The sequence below is a fragment of the Solanum dulcamara genome, chromosome 5 (genome assembly GCF_947179165.1).
Source record: "Solanum dulcamara chromosome 5, daSolDulc1.2, whole genome shotgun sequence".
Lineage (NCBI taxonomy): Eukaryota > Viridiplantae > Streptophyta > Magnoliopsida > Solanales > Solanaceae > Solanum > Solanum dulcamara.
The window spans coordinates 79,247,546-79,267,172 of NC_077241.1; the positions used below are offsets into that span (position 1 = coordinate 79,247,546).

General features: G+C 31.4%; 2 protein-coding genes across 2 annotated transcripts; one reads left to right on the forward strand and one right to left on the reverse strand.

The window, feature by feature from the left end:
* The first annotated feature begins 1,855 nt into the window (after positions 1-1,855).
* LOC129890184 (uncharacterized) lies at positions 1,856-3,518 on the forward strand. Its single transcript, XM_055965742.1, has 2 exons — positions 1,856-2,069; positions 2,381-3,518. The coding sequence occupies exons 1-2, from the start codon at positions 1,941-1,943 to the stop codon at positions 3,437-3,439; spliced, it is 1,188 nt and encodes a 395-aa protein (XP_055821717.1). The 5' UTR covers positions 1,856-1,940; the 3' UTR covers positions 3,440-3,518.
* Positions 3,519-13,486: 9,968 nt separating this feature from the next.
* Positions 13,487-16,908, reverse strand: LOC129890185 (B2 protein). Its single transcript, XM_055965743.1, has 5 exons — positions 16,043-16,908; positions 14,664-14,764; positions 14,469-14,552; positions 13,911-14,021; positions 13,487-13,829 (listed from the first exon to the last, which is right to left on the reverse strand). Exons 1-5 carry the CDS (start codon positions 16,686-16,688, stop codon positions 13,788-13,790), a joined length of 984 nt encoding a protein of 327 aa, XP_055821718.1. The 5' UTR covers positions 16,689-16,908; the 3' UTR covers positions 13,487-13,787.
* Positions 16,909-19,627: the final 2,719 nt, after the last annotated feature.

The following is a 19,627-nucleotide window of genomic DNA, read 5'->3' on the forward strand; positions in this document are numbered from 1 at the left end:
CTTATAGTAGATAATAAGAGACTACTTTTAAGAATTTTTGTGGGTCGTAGTAGACATTATCGAGTTGTTACGTACGTTTACCTTGTTAATTGACTTAACATATTTATTTAAATAAACTCACACTTGGAAGACCACTAGCTCGAAGCTCAACGAAATGAATGTCATTGTGGAAAATTTTTACCATGGAAGAGGCACAACCAGGTGTGTGAGGCTCCACTATAATTTTGACACATAAAGTAGCGGGTCCCATTTGTCTTCTTTTTCAAATGAGAGTAATGAACTACAGAGACAAAATATATATATAATTCATGTCAAACATAATAAATTATAATTAAAAAATATAAATCTATTTATTTATGTAATAAATTTATGAACTTATAATTTTACTCTTTTTCACATTCATTATTTGTGCAATTATTTTTTCTTGCCAAAGTTTCAAATTGAAAAATGAGAAGATATTCGTTAATGAACCTTATTTTGATACCTACTCTATTTATCATCACATAGCTAATTATGGGCATTGAGAGTACCTTTGTATATTCTTTTTATTTTTTTTTCTTTTCTCTACTTTTTGTAGTTATTTCTCGGAAATATGTATGTGTCGTTCACTAATTTAGCCACTTATATATATATATATAAGAAGCTTCTTCCAATATTCCCTCCAACTGGAATGAAGAAAATAATATTTCTATGTTAATAAAAAAAAAATTCAACAAGTGATAAAAGTAAAGGAATCCCAAAATTAAACAAAATCAAAGAAAAACCTTGATATACATTGATTTGGTTCTGATTTTACATTGTAAAAATCAACATAGCAAATATAATTGAAAAATCGAACCAAATTAACTATGTGAATGTATATTTGAAAATTATAATTACATACATATATATCAAAAAAATTACTTTTTTACGGTATAAATAATTGCCCATAATTAATTATGTATAAAAAAGATTCTCAATTTGAAAGTTAGGCCCACAAAAAAAGGTAATTGCACAAATATAACGAATGAGAAAAAAATAAGTTCATAAATTTATATTTAGATTTATCACCTAAATAAATAAATTTGTATTTATTTAATATATTTATTATGTTTGATGAACCCCCACATGAATTACTTTCTCTATTTTGTTTTGAAAAGAAGACAAATGGGACCCGTTATCTTATGTGTCAAAATTATAGTGGAGCCTCACACACCATGGTAAAAAATTTCGCCATTGCGTGTTGTAATAGAGATGATAGTAACTGCGTTACATTATACATATTTCCAACCATTAATCGTAGTAATATTTCTGGTTGATATTTGATTGAAGAAAACAAAGTAGGCCATATGATTATTTTGGTATTTTCTTCATGTGGTCTAAATGACACTAAAATAGAGTGGTATATTTGTGGGTAGGTGCTATATTCCAAGCACATAAAGTCCAAGTACCATTATAACAGGATGGCCCTCTTGTGTCTCTTGCTACCACATCCCAAATTTAGCACCATTTTAATGCCTACTCTATCTGCTGGGGCCGGATCTAGGAGGTTGGGTGCGGGTGAATTTGTAATAATAATTAAAAAATTTATTAAATATAAAAAAAATCGATCAAAATTAATAATAAAGTAGTCTCTGCTATGTTGGGACAAGGAAATATTTTAGGCCTTCCACTTTGCTTCCATAAGGAATTTACTATGTTTGAGAGTGATGAGGAACGGAGATCGAGGAGACAATTGAATCCATTTCATTTTCTCACGGTTAAGGATAATAGATGAAAAAAATACCACGTGTCTTCTCATGATCCATTCGACACAAAATCGTCTAAATCCTCATTGGCAGTACCAAACACCACATATATCATTTTTAAGGCAAACAATATATCCATATGTACTACTCCTAGTTCCATATCATAACTTAACAACTTAGAAAAAACTAAAAACATAGTAAATTTTATTAAGTATGGGTTGTGCCTCATCCAAAAGAATAGAGGTTGCCGTCGACGTCTACCGTCCACCGCCGACGAGCTTCGCCGTCTTTGATATCAACTCCGTTGAGGAGCCATGGCTCAAAGGTGTTAACAACAACAAGGTATCGTTACAACTCATGAACTTTCACACACACGAATAAAAAGAAGATAAAATAAGAGTGATAAACTAATAAGAATTGAACAATATTTGTTATTGTAAAGGTTTTCCTGTATTTAGTATATTGATAATTGTAATTTTAGTATACTTCCCTATTTAGTGTTTTTTTTTCTTTAATGATTTATCATAAGTTCTATCAAATACAACTTTCGCAGACGTAACCTTTCCTTACATTTATTCTTTTCATACTTCACTTATAATATTACATAAAATATGTTTTTGTTATTTGACATAATAAATTAATGTTCGAAACAGCTGGAAGAAGAAGAATTGGATCAAGACGAGCTAGAAGAATATGAGAAGCCAACAAAAGTAGCACAACCAATTCTTGAAAAACTAAACTCCTCTATTGATGATGCTCCTAAATCTTGGGATGAAGTTAGCAAAGCCTTAGAAGATTTAAAACCTACTCTACAAAATCCTCCACCATCAAAATCACCTAAAAAAACCCTCCTTGCACTACCCGCGCCGCCTCCGCCGCCAGCGGCGGAAGAAGGTGGTGGTTCCCCAAAAAGAAAAATTCCAAGAAAGAGTTTTTCCTTTCATACCCTTGAAGAACTTGAATCCAAATTATCATCAAAAGATTCCAAAAAAACCAATGAATTCAAGAAATCAGAGTCCATGTTTACAAATGAGGAAAATAAAAAATTTCAAAAATTCAGCAAAAAAAATGATTCACAAATTGTTGTTCATAATGGGGAAGTAGCACATCAAAGGACTCAATCTGATGAAGGGTACAAGCCAGTGAAAGAGAATATATTTTTGTTGAGGGACAAAATGGAAAGGGAAAAAGAAGGGAAAGTTCCAACTTTTATAAAGTTTAACCCTTTAAGTGACTACCCCGAAAAGTGCCCGCCACGTGGCGATGACTCATTGGTCGTCTACACGACATCGCTAGGTGGCGTGCGTCGCACGTTTGAGGATTGTAACAAAGTGAGGCTAATTTTGGAATCTCACCGGGTGGTTTTCGATGAGCGTGACGTGGCACTGCATGGCGAATTTCGTCAGGAGTTGAAGGAGTTGCTCGGAGAGGAAGAGGATGCGGGAGTACCGAGATTGTTCGTGAAGGGGAGGTACATTGGTGGAGTGGAGGAAGTGGTGAATCTTAACGAGACGAAGCGACTCGGGAGGATATTGAATTGGGCTAGGGTAGAGAGGGGTGTGGGGAGGTTAGGATGTGAAGGGTGTGGGGGTGTTAGGTTTGTGCCATGTTTTGATTGTGGTGGAAGTTGCAAAGTTGTGAATGGGGATGTTAAGGAGAGATGTCCTGAGTGTAATGAGAATGGTTTGATTCATTGCCCTATTTGCAATTGAATAATTGTATGTATTCTCGTATGCATACTTAAAAAATTTTAAATCAGTGAATACAGAGTAATGTTATTATTTTGTGAAATCCTTATGAACTTATATAGGTGTTTGGATTCTCAACATGCATGTATGCAATTACTTTGCATATATATAGTTATTGTGATTGGATTTTGTATTAGACTTTTGATGATTTGGAAATTCAGTGATATGGAAAAATGTAAAGTTTTCAATTGAATGATTTATATACTTACTGTCTATTAGACTTTGTCATTTGGTTTCCAAACTTGATAAGGAAATGGAAAAGGTGTTGAGTAAACAGTTCCCTATGGATTTGTAGTCCAAAAAAGAATAATATCTGACAAAGGAGGTTGGTTGAACCATTGTGCTTCCTCAGATCCTCCCCTCAGTACAACAAGGTAAGAAAATAAATAGAGAGGAAAGGGCCCTACCGGAATCTCTTGATCTACAGTATTTTACTAAATGACAAGCAAAATATAGGTTGTTTTTAGTAAAGTTCGTAATTTTAATGTGACAGAAAAATAGATTAAAATTAGGTAAACATTAATTCTAAACAATCCTAATGTTGAGCATAAGAGTGTACATGGATCGGGTTGGTTCGGATTTTTTACAAATCAAATCAAATTATTTGTGTCGGGTTATTAAATTTATAAACCAAATCAAATCAATAAAGTCGAGTTTTTTGATATCAATTTTATTTGGATTTTTCGGATTTTTTCGGGTTTCTCGGATTTTTCATAGTATCTAATAAAAAGCACAGAGCAGTACTTCTTAAGAAGAGTTTTAGTACAAAATATTAACATATAAGATGGAGGTAGAACATTGTTTGAAGTATTAACTTTATAATATAACTTTATAAGATACGCTTTTTTGTATATTATTTAGATAAGTTTTTCAAGTCTAAATCTAAATGTAAGAAAGAAAACAAAAATTATGAATTTTTTAAAAAAAATATTTATAAATTATATTTTAATAAATATTTTTATGGATAACATAATTTAAAAGTAGTATATCTATAATCGGGTCGGTTTGGGTTCGGTTTGACTTTTTTTAGATAAAACCAAACCAACCCTATAATGGTCGGGTTTTTTTTTCAAACACCAAACCAAATCAAACCAAACCACTAGTCGGTTTTTTTTTCCGATTTGGTTTGATTTGTCAATTTAGTGCGGTTTATCGATTTGCCTTGTACAACCCTAGTTGAACATATAATGAAATGTAGTATAGAGTTTTGACTTGTCACCGGAACAGATTTAAGATCATTATCAAATATTTAATAAATTTCTTAAAACATAAATAAGATACGTATTAAATTTCGGGGAACCCACATGCTCTACTACCACCTAAGTCTCCAATTGTGTTGAAGATAATGGGCCACGTTCATGTAGTAGGCCCAGCCTTGTTGGGCTGAAAACAAGTGGTAGCCACATTCACAGTGGTTGCTAGTTACACTATGGCATTTCAAGAAAGAGTTTTTTTATAGGAGAAATTATTTAAATATATAATTTATTTTATTATATTTTTAAAAAAAATTTATCATTTGAAAATATTATAAATCTTTTACTCTCTCCTATTCTCATATCGGTCGAATACATCACTTTACGCGATGTATCGGGACATTGGATACGTTATTTTACGTGATATATCGGTTGGATACATCAGTCTTCGTGATGTATCAGGAAGTCGGATACATCACTTTGCGCAATGTATCGGTCAGATACATCACTTTACACAATATATCAGGATGTTTTGGGATGCATTCAGATTTGACCAAATTTAAAGATTTTTTTGTAATTTGAAAAAAAGTAGGGATATAATGTAATTAGCTCTTTGCGTAATCTTTCCTTTTTTATAGTGTGAAAATATTTTTTTCCTTTTAATAATGTGTTAAAAGCCCTATTGAAAATTTCGTCTTTATGACTTTTAGTGTAGCAGTAAGAGCGCAATAAGTACACTTACATCAAATGTAATTTAAGACAATGTATGCATCAATAACACACGCCTCGAAGTTAAAGGAGGATCTTTAAGTATTTTTTACTACTTTTTTCAATATGCATTTATCAGCACAAGTCTAATATTTAAGTGAAGAAAAGTTAAGGAAACGAATTTGTTATGAACCAATTTTAAATCTCACACCATTGATTTTCGATATTTCTCGATTATTAAAAAGGCATCTTCTAGGAATTACATCAGAGTACCAACCATGTGAATATTGGCAAATACATGAACTTGATCCATTTTCATTAGCACACTTGGAGAATAAAATATAATAGTCCATTAAATAGTTTTAAAAATAGGACATTCTAGAAACTCGTAAAGTTTGTCACATTATGAAAAATATATCCAAATTAACAAAGGGTAATTTAAAGATTGAACAAAATTAAAATTTTACTATTAACATTTTCTATCGAAAACAGTTTTTTATTCCACACTTTTAAAATTACGTCTAATATGTTATTAATATTGTTGTTTGTTGTGGTTTCCTTATATTTTTCCTAGTTAAATTTGTAATCTCTTTTTAGCAAAAGTTATATTGAGTATGTTGATACGATATACATAAACGATTATAATAAGATTCATACACAAGGAATAATTTATTTATTTTCCATTTATATATGAAGTTAAATACAAATTTGATTCATTATTTAAAAGAAAAGTACACAAAAATCTAATCAACTTCACATGCCCATCTTTTAGTTGGTTTTGGTGACCAACCAATCTACTTAAAACTTTTGAAAATGTCTAAATCAAAGGATTCAAGTTTTAGCGTGTGAAAAAATTTGCACAATTTTTAATAATTACCTAATAAGGATTATAATATAAATTTCTTTTGATTAAACTTTTAAACCAAATGCTAGGGCTAAGTACCACCAAAGTCTCTTTTTGGAATTGACACACAACAAATATATATATATAATTTTATATTACCAAAGACTAAGTCTATTTTTGCAAATGATGCGCCGTGAAAGAACAGTTGAACCGTTTTCCTTTTCTTGGTTGTGACATTTCAACAAGTTCATAATAAAATTTGAAATAATATTATCAACCAAGTAAAATGGTTGTCCACTTAAAATGGTGGATAGTCCATTTACTTTTTAAGTGGGTAAATTGCCATTAATATTTTCCTCCACTTGTAAATATGGCTATAAATATAGCCTTAAACTTCAATGTAAAAATACACAAAACATATAAAAGAAGAGAATTACTATTACTCTCTCTATATTACTACTCTCTCTATTAATACTTTCTATATTACTCTCTTGTTCTTCTTCCTTTACAAAATTGTCAAGTAAGTTAATTTATAACACGTTATCAGCACGAAACTCTAATTTTTCAGAAAATTAACTTCTATATCAGGTATATCTACTAAAGAAATTTAATTTTTAAGTTATCTTTGTTACTTTCAAATTAATTTTCATCATGTCAAACTTGTCAAAATTGGAATTTGTGGCACTTGATATTTCTGGTAAAAATTATTTGTCATGGGTACTTGATGCTGAAATTCACCTTACCGCTAAGGTCTTGGTGATGCTATAATTGAAGGAAATACAGCATCAAGTCAGGATAAAGCAAAGGCTATGATTTTCCTTCGTAATCATCTAGATGAAAGCCTAAAAATGGAATACTTGACAGTGAAAGATCTACTTGAATTGTGGAAAGACTTAAAAGGGAGGTATGACCACCTCAGGGCAACGGTATTGCCAAGGGCTCGTTATGAGTGGATGCACTTACGGTTTCAAGATTTTAAAATCGTAATTGAGTATAATTCTGCTGTATTTAGAATAACTTCCCAATTAAAATTATGTGGGGAAAATATAAATGATGAGGACATGTTAGAAAAGACACTAACTACTTTTCATGCCTCTAATGTAATATTACAGCAGCAATACCGTGAAAAGGGTTTTAAAAAATACTCTGAATTGATATCATGCCTTCTGGTGGCTGAACAACATAATGCCCTTTTAATGAAAAATCATGAAGCCCGTCCCACTGGAACTGCTCCGTTACCGGAGACAAATATGGTAAAAACACATGACCAGTCTGAAAGAAGACATAATAAATATCAAGGTCACAATAATGTGCGTGGGCGTGGCAATGGAAGAGGACGATACAATAACGTCGTTGTGGTGGTCAACATAAAAGGGAGAACAATATCAGTTCTCAAAATGGCCCTTCAAAAAGTAACTGTCATCGTTGTGGCATGAAAGGCCACTGGAAAAATGAATGTCGGACGCCTGAGCATTTTGTAAGACTTTATCAAAATTCTTTTAAAAGAAAGACAAATAGAGGTGGTGCCTCTTCTTCTAATGCTCGGATAGAGTCACACTTGGCGTTCGAAAATAATGTTGAGGCAAGGCCTTTGAATAATGATAATATTGAAACAAATCTGGCCTTACGGGATGATGATTTTAATGACCTCAATGATATTACTCATTTGGAGGTTGAAGATTTTTTTAAGGATCTTAATTGATGTTTAATTTCATGTTTTTCAATATGTTATCATGTACTTCGAATTATTGTGTTTTTACGTTTATGTATTTGAAGAAAAAAAAAAAATAATCAAGGTCACATTTTTATGATAATTGTATATTGTTTATTAAATTGTGCTATTTTACAATGTTGTAATTAATTACTATTAGTGTGCTATTATTTAATCTTAATATCATATTGTTACTAAAAATAATATTCGCCTTATTTAATGTCATTATACTAACTGTTTATTCTTGTTAATGTTTTAGACATTAATAATATATAATGATTGTATTATTTTTGTCAATAAACAAATTATCTATACATGATGAATAATATTATAGTAATGTTTTATAATATATTTGTTTTTAATACTTGTGTATAATATTTATTTAAGGTTAATAAGTATATAATTCCATAAACTAAATTATTGTAACATTCATCATAATTGAATCATATAATTTTTTAAATTCTAAATTACCATAATTTAACTTTAAAAAAAAAAAGGACTTATGTTTTTCTAGCAAAATTGTTACTTATTTTATTTCTTACAATGCATTTTTATTTTATGAAGATAAATAAATTTATCAGTCTTCAATTGGATTCAAGATGAATAATGGAGATATGTGCATTTTGGATAGTGCCACAACTCATACGATATTAAAAGAAAAGAAATATTTTTGTCATTTGATTATGAAAAAGGCCTATGTCAATACAATATCTGGTAGTACAAAATTAATTGAAGGCTCTGGAAAAGCAGCCTTATTACTACCTGGAGGAACGATATTGGTAATTGATAATGCATTATATTGTAGTAAGTCTCAAAGAAACTTGTTAAGTTTCAAGGTTATTCGCCAAAATGGCTATCATATTGAGACTGCAAATGAAGGAAATGTTGAATACCTTTATATTACTACAATAAATATGGAGAAGAAAATTGTGCACGAAAAATTACCTGCACTTTCTTCTGGGTTGTACCATACAAATATTGGTACTGTTGAATCACATGTCATTGTAAACAAAAGGTTTACTGATTCTAATGATTTTATCATTTGGCATGACCGGTTGGGCCATCCCGGTTATAATATGATGCGCAGAATTATTGAGAATTCACATGGACACACTTTGAAGAATCAGAAAATTCTTCAATCTAAGGAATTCTCTTGTGTTGCTTGTTCCCAAGGAAAACTGATTATCAAACCATCAGCAACTAAGGTTGGGATTGAATCCCCTGCGTTTCTGGAACGTATACAGGGTGATATATGTGGGCCAATTCACCCTTCATGTGGACCATTTAAATATTATATGGTCTTGATAGATGCATCTACAAGATGGTCACATGTGTGCTTATTATCAACTCGCAACATGGCTTTTGCGAGATTGTTAGCTCAAATTATAAGGTTAAGAGCACAATTTCCAGATTATGCAATAAAGACAATTCGTCTTGATAATGCTGGTGAATTCACATCTCAATCATTTAATGATTATTGTATGTCGATTGGAATAAAAGTTGAGCATCCGGTCGCTCATGTACATACTCAAAATGGTCTAGCAGAATCATTGATTAAACGCCTCCAATGGATAGCTAGACCATTGCTAATGAGGACAAAACTTCCTATTTCAGTATGGGGGCATGCTATTTTGCATGCTGCAGCACTTGTGCGCGTAAGGCCAACAAATTATCATGAATTTTCCCCATTACAGTTGGCATTTGGAAGGGAGCCAAATATATCCCATCTTAGAATATTTGGATGTGCGGTATATGTCCCAATTGCTCCACCGCACCGCACAAAGATGGGTCCCCAAAGAAGGTTGGGAATATATGTTGGGTATGAATCTCCTTCTATTATAAAATATCTGGAACCTATGACTGGAGATTTATTTACGGCAAGATTCGCTGATTGTCATTTTGATGAATCAGTATACTCAACATTAGGGGGAGAACATAAGCAGTTGAAAAATGAGATAGATTGGAATTCATTGTCACTATCTCATTTAGATCCTCGAACAAATCAATGTGAGCAAGAAGTTCAAAAGATGATTTATTTCCAGAATATTGCAAATCAACTGCCGGATGCATTTACTAACCTTCCACGGGTTACTAAATCGCATATCCCAGCTGCTAATGCTCAAGTTCGAGTTGATGTCCCGGTAGGACAACTTATTCAGGCAAATGAGTCTAGACCACGCTTAAAACGTGGAAGATCATTTGGTTCCAAAGATAAAAATCCTCGAAAAAGGAAAGGAATAAATGGTCAAGATGATCATAATTTGGAGGCGAGTGCTCAAGAAGAGCCCAGAGACACAACAAATGGTGATACCACCGAGGAGGTCCAAGTACCTGAAAATAATGAGAATGAAGAAATCTCAATAAGTTATGTCTCGACAGGAAAACGGTGGAACCGAAATGATATTGTGGTCGATAATATTTTTGCTTATAATGTTGCCATTGAAATAATGCAACAAGATAAGGATCTTGAACCAAAATCTGTCGATGAATGCAGACAGAGAAATGATTGGCCAAGATGGAAGGATGCAATTCAAGCAGAGTTAACTTCACTTGAAAAACGTGAAGTTTTCGGATCAATAGTTCGAACACCTGAAGGTGTCAAGCCAGTAGGGCACAAATGGGTTTTTGTGCATAAACGAAATGAAAAGGGTGAAGTCGTAAGATATAAAGCACGACTTGTAGCCAAAGGTTTTTCTCAAAGACCTGGCATTGACTATATGGAAACATATTCTCCTGTGGTAGATGCAATTACTTTCAGGTATCTAATGAATTTGGCAGTTCATGAAAAGCTTGAAATGCACTTAATGGACGTGGTCACTGCCTATTTATATGGCTCATTGGACCACGACATTTTTATGAAAATTCCCGAAGGGTTCAAAGTGCCTGAAGCATACAAGGATTCTCGAGAAAATTGTTCAATAAAGCTTCAGAAATCCTTGTACGGGTTGAAACAATCAGGGCGAATGTGGTACAATCGTCTTAGCGAATATTTGCTAAAAGAAGGATATAAAAATGATCCAATTTGCCCTTGTGTCTTTATGAGAAGGTCTAAATCTGAATTTGTCATAATAGCAGTATATGTTGATGATTTGAATATTATTGGAACTCCGGAAGAACTTTCAAAGGCAGTAAAATGCCTGAAAAAGGAGTTTGAAATGAAAGACCTTGGAAAGACAAAATTTTGTCTTGGTCTACAAATTGAACATTTTACAAATGGGATATTTGTCCATCAGTCAACATATACTGAAAATATTTTAAAGAGATTTTATATGGATAAAGCACACCCATTGAGTACTCCAATGGTTGTGAGATCTCTTGATATTAATACAGATCCGTTTCGGCCTTATGAAAATGATGAAGAACTTATTGATGCTGAAATACCATACCTTAGTGCAATTGGTGCATTAATGTATCTTGCCAATAATTCTAGACCAGATATAGCTTTCTCAGTAAACTTGTTAGCAAGATTTAGTTATTCACCAACACGCAGACACTGGAATGGAATTAAACATATATTCAGATACCTTCGAGGTACCATTGATATGGGATTGTTTTACTCAAATGATTCCATGTCACAATTGATCGGTTATGCAGATGCGGGATATTTATCTGATCCCCATAAAGGTCGATCGCAAACAGGCTATTTATTTACATGTGGTGGTACAGTTATATCATGGCGTTCAACAAAGCAAACTATGGTTGCCACTTCCTCAAATCATGCAGAGATAATAGCCATTCATGAAGCAAGTCGAGAATGTGTTTGGTTAAGATCAATAACTGAACACATTCAAGAAACATGTGGTCTTTCTTTGACAAAAGACGCTCCAACAATATTGTATGAAGACAATGCTGCATGTATAGCTCAACTGAAGGGAGGATACATCAAAGGAGACAGAACAAAACATATTTCACCAAAAAAAAATTTCACTCATGATCTTCAAAAGAAGGTGAATAGATGTCCAACAAATTCGTTCAAGTGACAATTTGGCGGATATGTTCACCAAAGCATTGCCAACTTCAACCTTTGAGAAAATGAGATACAAAATTGGAATGCGTCGTCTTCGAGATATTAAGTGATATTTTCATCAGGGGGAGCAAAATACGCGCTGTACTCTTTTTCCCTTAGTCAAGGTTTTGTCCCACTGGGTTTTCCTGATAAGGTTTTTAATGAGGCAGCACTCAAGGCGTATTATCAGATATGTGTACTCTTTTTCCTTCATTAGGCTTTTTCCCACTGGGTTTTTCCTAATAAGGTTTTAACGAGGCACATTTCTCGTGGACATCCAAGGGGGAGTATTATCAACCAAGTAAAATGGTTGTCCACTTAAAATGGTGGATAGTCCATTTACTTTTTAAGTGGGTAAATTGCCACTAATATTTTCCTCCACTTGTAAATATGGCTATAAATATAGCCTTAAACTTCAATGTAAAAATACACAAAACATATAAAAGAAGAGAATTACTATTACTCTCTCTATATTACTACTCTCTCTATTAATACTTTCTATATTACTCTCTTGTTCTTCTTCCTTTACAAAATTGTCAAGTAAGTTAATTTATAACAAATAATCAATTGTCCCCCTAGACCTTTTTTTGTTAGTTATTCCACAACCAAATACATAAAATCCCTATGTAATTTACTATGTAGACAATTTCTTGCAACCAATCTTGTGACTTAATGTTTGAGTTCAACTTGTGTTTTTTCCTTTTGCTCAATACAACACGATTTAGACTTTAATTTAAGTAATTAATTTTTTTAAAAAAATTGTGCTTTACATATAATCATATCAACTAAAAATAATTAGGAAAATAAGCATAAATACTCGCAAACTTTAATCTGAATAATTGAATAAATAAAACTTGTGCTTTTCACATAATCATATCAACTAAAAATAATTAGGAAAATAAGCATAAATACTCCTTTGAATCATGATCGAAATCTCATAAACGCACTCTAGCTCCATCTTTATGCAAATCCGATTAGATTTTCTCTGATATGGTATATTATATTAACTAAATAACATCAATAAACAATTTTCTCCATGAACCATGACCAAAATCAATCTGATTAGATTTTCTCTAATGTGGTATATTATATTAACTAAATAACATCAATATACAATTTTCTCCATGAACCATGATCAAAATCTCCAGAACGCACTCTACCTTTACGTGAGCCCTATTATCCTCTATGATATGATATGTTTTATGAAACTAAATAACATCAATGTACAATTCTCACCATTCTCAACATACTTCATTGTTGCTCTTATTATATACAAATATTTTTAAAATAATATTTTCGATTAACAAAGTTCAAACAAAAAAAGAATTTAAAAGAAAGTTCTCTTGGTAGTTTCAAACAATCTGCAGTTAAAAACTTCTTTGCTGACTCTTAAATAGTCTAATTACAAAATAATTCCAAATCTAACTTTTCCAATGTACCAAAAGAACATGGCACTTTAGCTTAGAGCAATAAGAGGAAATAATATAGTAATAACCAAACATTTGGGATCCATAATAATAAGATACTAATTATTAAGAGAGAACAAACATAAATATAACTTGTTTTTACTCATATTTCACTTTCTTATTATGCAGCAAATTCCTGCTGGATTACACAATATATAGTAATATAATAATATTTGTCTCCACACAAAAAGTGTTTCTCCAGATCATTATATTCTTCTGCATATATATATATATATGTTACCTAATATACAGCAGATAGTTTTTTTTTCATGCCCTGCAAACTCTCTTCAGTATACTAGAAGCAAACTCTCTATAATCAGCTCTTTTTTTTTCTCCTTTATAATGGTATTGTCCATTATCTGGTTGTAATACAAGAACATCCATTTAGTTCTTGTTCTCTTCAAAAATGTCTAGAAGAGAAATAGCCTGCGAAAAACATTGCTCATGTTAAGCAAAGATTTTTTTTGTTTATGTTTTAGACGACCTATCGATGGAGATAGTAATTACCTCTGGAACGTTTAGCTCGAGGCGGAATTTAGGGCCATCGTAATGGTGAAGGATTGGCCTGAATGAATCCTCTTCAAGTGGTTCACAGACTTTCCTTGTCACAACACGAACCTGTAAGCAAGAAGAGATAAGTCGAGATTCAACCAAAAACAACTCTTAAACAGTTTGTTAAAAATGTGTGACCATCCCGTCTAACAGCTTAATTAGAAAGAGCACACTTCTATTTACGTCATTAAGTCTGCAATGTGTTCGTCAAGTTGAACCAAGTTTGAACTATAACTTTAGTCAGGTAAATCGAAATAGTGGTAGTAGGCTAAGCCACAATAATCGACGTTTGATGACAATCCAAACACTACGGCAACTATGTCTCGATCCTTAGCAAGTTGGATGGGCTTATATGAATACTCACTGACCACGTTGCTCCACTTAAACTCACTATGAAACACACGTTGTACAAAATAAAAATAAACACAAAACTATACCCAATTAATTAGAATCACCTATGTAGATCTTTTAGTTCAAAACCAAGAGAAATTATGTGTGGAATAACTTCCTTACCTGAGCAGGAAAGCGAGATTCACCAGGGTTCTTCTTGTCCTCCCAGGCCGATGGATCAATATTTGACCCACCAAAGCTTGCAGCCTGTAGTGGTTTATGCATTAGCTTTGACGAAAGAAAAACGAGAACACAAAATTCATCCATTTTTATCAACAATGTAATGCAAATAGTATAGAAATACACAAAATTACAAACCTCAAAAACTCCATGAAGCTGATGGGTCGAGTAGTTGTACAGAAAGAGAGGCAACCCCGGTGTTATTTGCCTAACTGAGTCCCTGTAACGTGGTGGCAAGCCTGAAATATAATTGTAGTAGATATCAGAAAAGGCAGAGATTTGATGGAACCAATTGAGTGAACTCCGCTGATCGACAAATTAACTCGCCTCAATTCTAAATTGGTTGGAGTCGATTATAGAATCCTATGTATTAAACAGAAGCACAAATCTTAATGGAGCTAACAGTGTAAATTCATCGCACCAATATGGATTATCCTCCACTCCAAACTGGATGGAGTCAATTACGAAAACCTCTTTATTAAAGAGAAACACAAATCTTAATGAAGCTAAAAGTGTGATTTTCTCTGATTGATTAAAATACTAAGCCTAAATCCAAATTTTCGGTTTTTTTATAGAGATCTTTTGTATTGATTCTGCTATATTCAGATCCAGTTCATCCCAAACCAAATATTGTCAAAATAAAATAGCCACTAAATTACCATCAGATCATCCTATTCCTCTTGAACTCCCACAGTTTTTTGTACACAGAATGAAATTAGGAACTTCATAAGCATCTCCAATTAATTAATCTAATAATCACCATTTCACTTGCAATTATTGGTGTAAAGAGTCAAACTTGGAAACTATCAACCAACTTCTGGAACATAAAGGATCCATCAATTCTTCAACAAAAGCTTTACCAATTGCCTATTAGCATCCTATTAAACCAATCAAAGATCCATTCAACACAACTTAATTCCACCTATTAGTCATAAATTTAACCACAACCACCAACATCAAACACAAGAAAATACCAATCAAGCCAAATGATAAATAAATGAGAATAATCAATACTAGAAAAACCATTGCTAGATGTAAAGATTCAAACTTTGACACTATTCAACCAATAGGAGAACAAATCTAGATCAAAATTCCTTGATTTTTCAATTCTTCAACAAATCTTTAGCAATTGCCTATCATCATTCCTATTAAACCAGTAAAATATCCATTCAACACAACTTAAGTCCAGCTACTAGTCAAAATTTTTAACTACAACATCAAACAAACAAAAATACCAATCAAGCCAAAAAAAAATGAGAATATTCATTACTAGAAAATATAAAGATTCAAACTTTGACTATTCATTATTCAACCAATTTCTAGAACACAAAGGAGAATAAATCTAGATTAAGATTGCTTTTAGTCTCTCAAATCTTCAAACAAATCTTTAGCAATTGCCTAACCAATCAAGATCCATTCAACATAACTTAATTCCACCTAAACATCACAAAAATACCAATCAAGAACAATCAAGCCAAAATAAAATAGAACAATAAAAACACATTAAAAAAACTTACCAAAGAGCTCCCTTTTGAGATTCTCAGCCATAGTATCATTGTTGCAAACAAAAATATATCCACCAACTGTCTCATTTCTTGGCAAAGATTCTGCTGGTGGCAAAGTCTTAAACCTTTTATCAACACCATTCTGTTTCTCACTATTAACATCCTTGTTACTCTCTTTAACACTCTTGTTATTCTTCTTCACACTTTTATGCTCATCTTCAAAAAAACCTTTACCAAATTTCTTGTTTATCCCCTTTGTACCTACTGCAACATTATTAGTACCCTTACTGTAACTGAAGTTCAAAACTTGATTTGAATAAACCCCTTTGTTAAAACCACCATTTAAACCAACCCCAAATACCCCTTTTCCGGCAGCACCACAGCCGTTCGCCGCCGTGAGAGCAGATGGGTCGGCGATTTTCCAGCCATCATTGCTAAAAAGATTGTAATTTGACTTGTTGGAAGAACTATTAGCAGTAGAGTTGAGGTCACCACCTACCCTGATATCAAAATTTCTTCTTTCTTCAGGCCTTTTAGAGCCATAGTTATTGCTCCAAATTGAATCGTTCAAAGAGAGATTTGCTAAGTTGTTGTTCTGCAGACGAAGCTGGTCACTGAACTGCCAGAAAGATGATTGATTGTTGTTGTTGATCTCCATGAGTTTTTTTTTTGCAGTTATCTTGAATACCCAAGTGAGGAATTTGTGTAAAGATTTAAGCTTTGTTGTGAAAGAATGGACTTTTTTGCTTTTTTTTGTACTTTTCTTGGATACCCAAGTGAGGAATCGGTATAAAGATTGAAACTTTGTTGTGAAAATGGAGAAGGTGGGTGAGTTTATATGGAAAAAAGGTGTAATGGAGTTGAGGAAATATCCAAGAAAATGAGGATGGTGGGGTGGGTGAGGAGTGTTGGGGATGGCGTGTGAGATTGTTAAAGGAGAGTGTGGAAAAGTAAAATAGTGGAAAAAAGCAAAAAGGAAAGAAATTTGATGGGATCCAAAGAGGAGTGAAGTATTTTTAATCCATCATAGTGTTATTATTTTTATCTAATAATTAGTACTACTTCTATATCTCATGAAATTTATCTATAAAAATAATTTCATTAATAATTTTAATTTAATCTTTATATAACTTATATCTTATTTCGTCAAGCTTCAAAAACAATTTACAACAAAATGAAAAAGAAAGAGTGTGAGCACATCTTAGATAAGTTGTGCCCTGATAAATCCCGAACTTATAAAATTTATTTTCTTAAAAAATATATTTTTTTTCTAAAAGCTGTTTACACAAATAATTTTGAAAAAATAAGCAATTTATATTTATCAAGTCAACTTTGAAAAATGTGTTTAATAGTATTAAATTTATAGTGAGTACTAGTAGTACTTAAAAGATAATAATTAATTATATTTAGATCTATATTAGGTGGGCGAATGAGAGAGCGGTGATGGCCAAAAAAAAAAAAGAAGAATTCACGCGGTTTAGAAAAGCCCAGAAAGCGACAAGAAGTTGGTGCTCGTCATTTAAATTTGTAAACAAAATTTTATTTAAAAAATATTCAAATTATAAAATGTTCGAATTAAACATCTGAATATATGATAAAAATATTTATATTACATATTTTAGATTTAATTTTTAAAAAAAAAATTATGTGTATTCTCAAATATCTATTTATATAAATAAATTAACTTAATTACTTAATATATATTTAAAAATATATATAATATTTAATAAAATTATTTTATCATTTGATCGTGAGCTCAATTTCAATAATTAAATACAATTTATTGAAAAATTTATGAGGAATATTACTTATTAAGCCATGATAAAAATAAAAAAAGACTAATGTGAGACACAAGGATAAAATAATTATCAGACAATAGGGACCCTAGACTTTTGTTTTATATTCTATTTTAGTCCTTTTTTGTTAAATTTTCATAAAGATATGCTTAATCATCTCCAATAATGATTTTCTTTCCTTCCTTTATACTTTACCAAAACATTTATCCTCTTTGCTTTTTCCTTATTTCCTTTTTTGCATTTGTTAATGCAGAATTAAAAATGGATAACTGGTAAATTCATTTCAATTATGACATGAAATATTCATTTCATTTACTGATTTAAAAACTAAATGTGATATGCAAAAACATTTTTAAAATATCATATTTCAAATTAACGTAACTCATAAATGAACCTATTTTAGGTGTGTATAATGAGTTTTTTTTTCTATATTATGGCTTAATATGTCGTAGTAAGTGTGCATATTTTATTATTCAATTTATTAATCCTACTTACTATTTAACTGTTACATAGAGTTATTTTTCAGGAAGTGTAAAAGTATTGGTGTTATTATTACGTATTCTTTTACTATTTTATTTTTTGATTTTATTATTGTATGTTACTTTTTTTTACTTAGGTGTTGGTATTGTTCATTGTTTTTATCGTTCTTTTTAAATTTACTTTAGCATGATTTTAAATTTTAATGTGTTTTATTTGAACAGAATCTATATCAGAAATAGTTTTTCTATCTTCACATGATAGGGGGTTAGATTGTATACCATATACATTAACCTTCAAAGACTCTTTTACTTGTGAAATTTCACTAGATATATATACTATTGTAAAAAAATTTAAAATGCATAAAGCATAAATATATTAATTAACTTGATCCCAGCTTATATTTATGTCATCTAACTTTAAATATACATAAGTAAGTACTATTTAAATTTGTATAAAATTGAACATGTAAGACACACGCATCTTACGTGGCATAATATGCGTTTTAATTGGCATAACACAAATTAATTCAAATACATCTCAAAAAAAATCATTATGTAAAACGTATATATCTATTTATATACACCCAAAATATAGATAACAGTTAAAATCAAATTAAATAACTCTGTTAGTTTTAAATTGGATAAGGATAATTTCTAGGTCATACAAATGTTGTAATCTACTTGCTTCCAATTCAATGAAATCCAAAATGGAAAAAGAATTGTGTTCACAAGAGGAATTCATGGGAATCTTCTTCTTTTTTTTTGGGTGCTTAGTTGCTAAGTTAAGACTCTTACTTGTGAGGTGTGACGTGGAATTAACTCGTGTTATTTATGTGGTGTCACATGAAACACCAAGGATGATGTAGTGGCACTTTTTAGGTGGCTTTGTTTTTAAAAAGTTAACATAATAATTTTTCTGATTTTTTTTTTCGCAAAATCATTTCAACCAAATGTCATTAAAAAGGATGGAAAATTAAGCAAATAGTAAGTCAAAAATTCGCAAGAAAACATTAAAAAGGTTTGGAGAAAAATATAGCCAGCATTTTAATTTTAAAACGTAACGAAATACTTCGTATTAGCTCATAATAATAGTGAAATACACTATTTTTATACGCATAATAAATGTATATGTGTGTATGTAGTATCACACAAAATAATAGCGAAATATATTACAATTGTGCGCTTAATAAGAGTATCTCATGAGCACATATATTATTTATGTGTAACTGTATTTCTGTGCTTAATAAATATTTTTACATATATACAATATGTCTATCTAATTGTATCCTTGTTATGGAACTCCAAACTATCGCTTTATATTA

Bases quoted from the DNA above. Each gene is read 5' to 3' on its own strand.
- LOC129890184 (XM_055965742.1), top strand. From the start codon at position 1,941: ATGGGTTGTGCCTCATCCAAAAGAATAGAGGTTGCCGTCGACGTCTAC. The intron at 2,070-2,380 runs GTATCGTTACAA...TGTTCGAAACAG, and splicing joins AAGGTGTTAACAACAACAAG to CTGGAAGAAGAAGAATTGGA.
- LOC129890185 (XM_055965743.1), bottom strand. From the start codon at position 16,688: ATGGAGATCAACAACAACAATCAATCATCTTTCTGGCAGTTCAGTGAC. The intron at 14,022-14,468 runs GTAAGGAAGTTA...TCTTGCTTACAG, and splicing joins AATCTCGCTTTCCTGCTCAG to GTTCGTGTTGTGACAAGGAA. The intron at 13,830-13,910 runs GTAATTACTATC...TGTTTTTCGCAG, and splicing joins TCGAGCTAAACGTTCCAGAG to GCTATTTCTCTTCTAGACAT.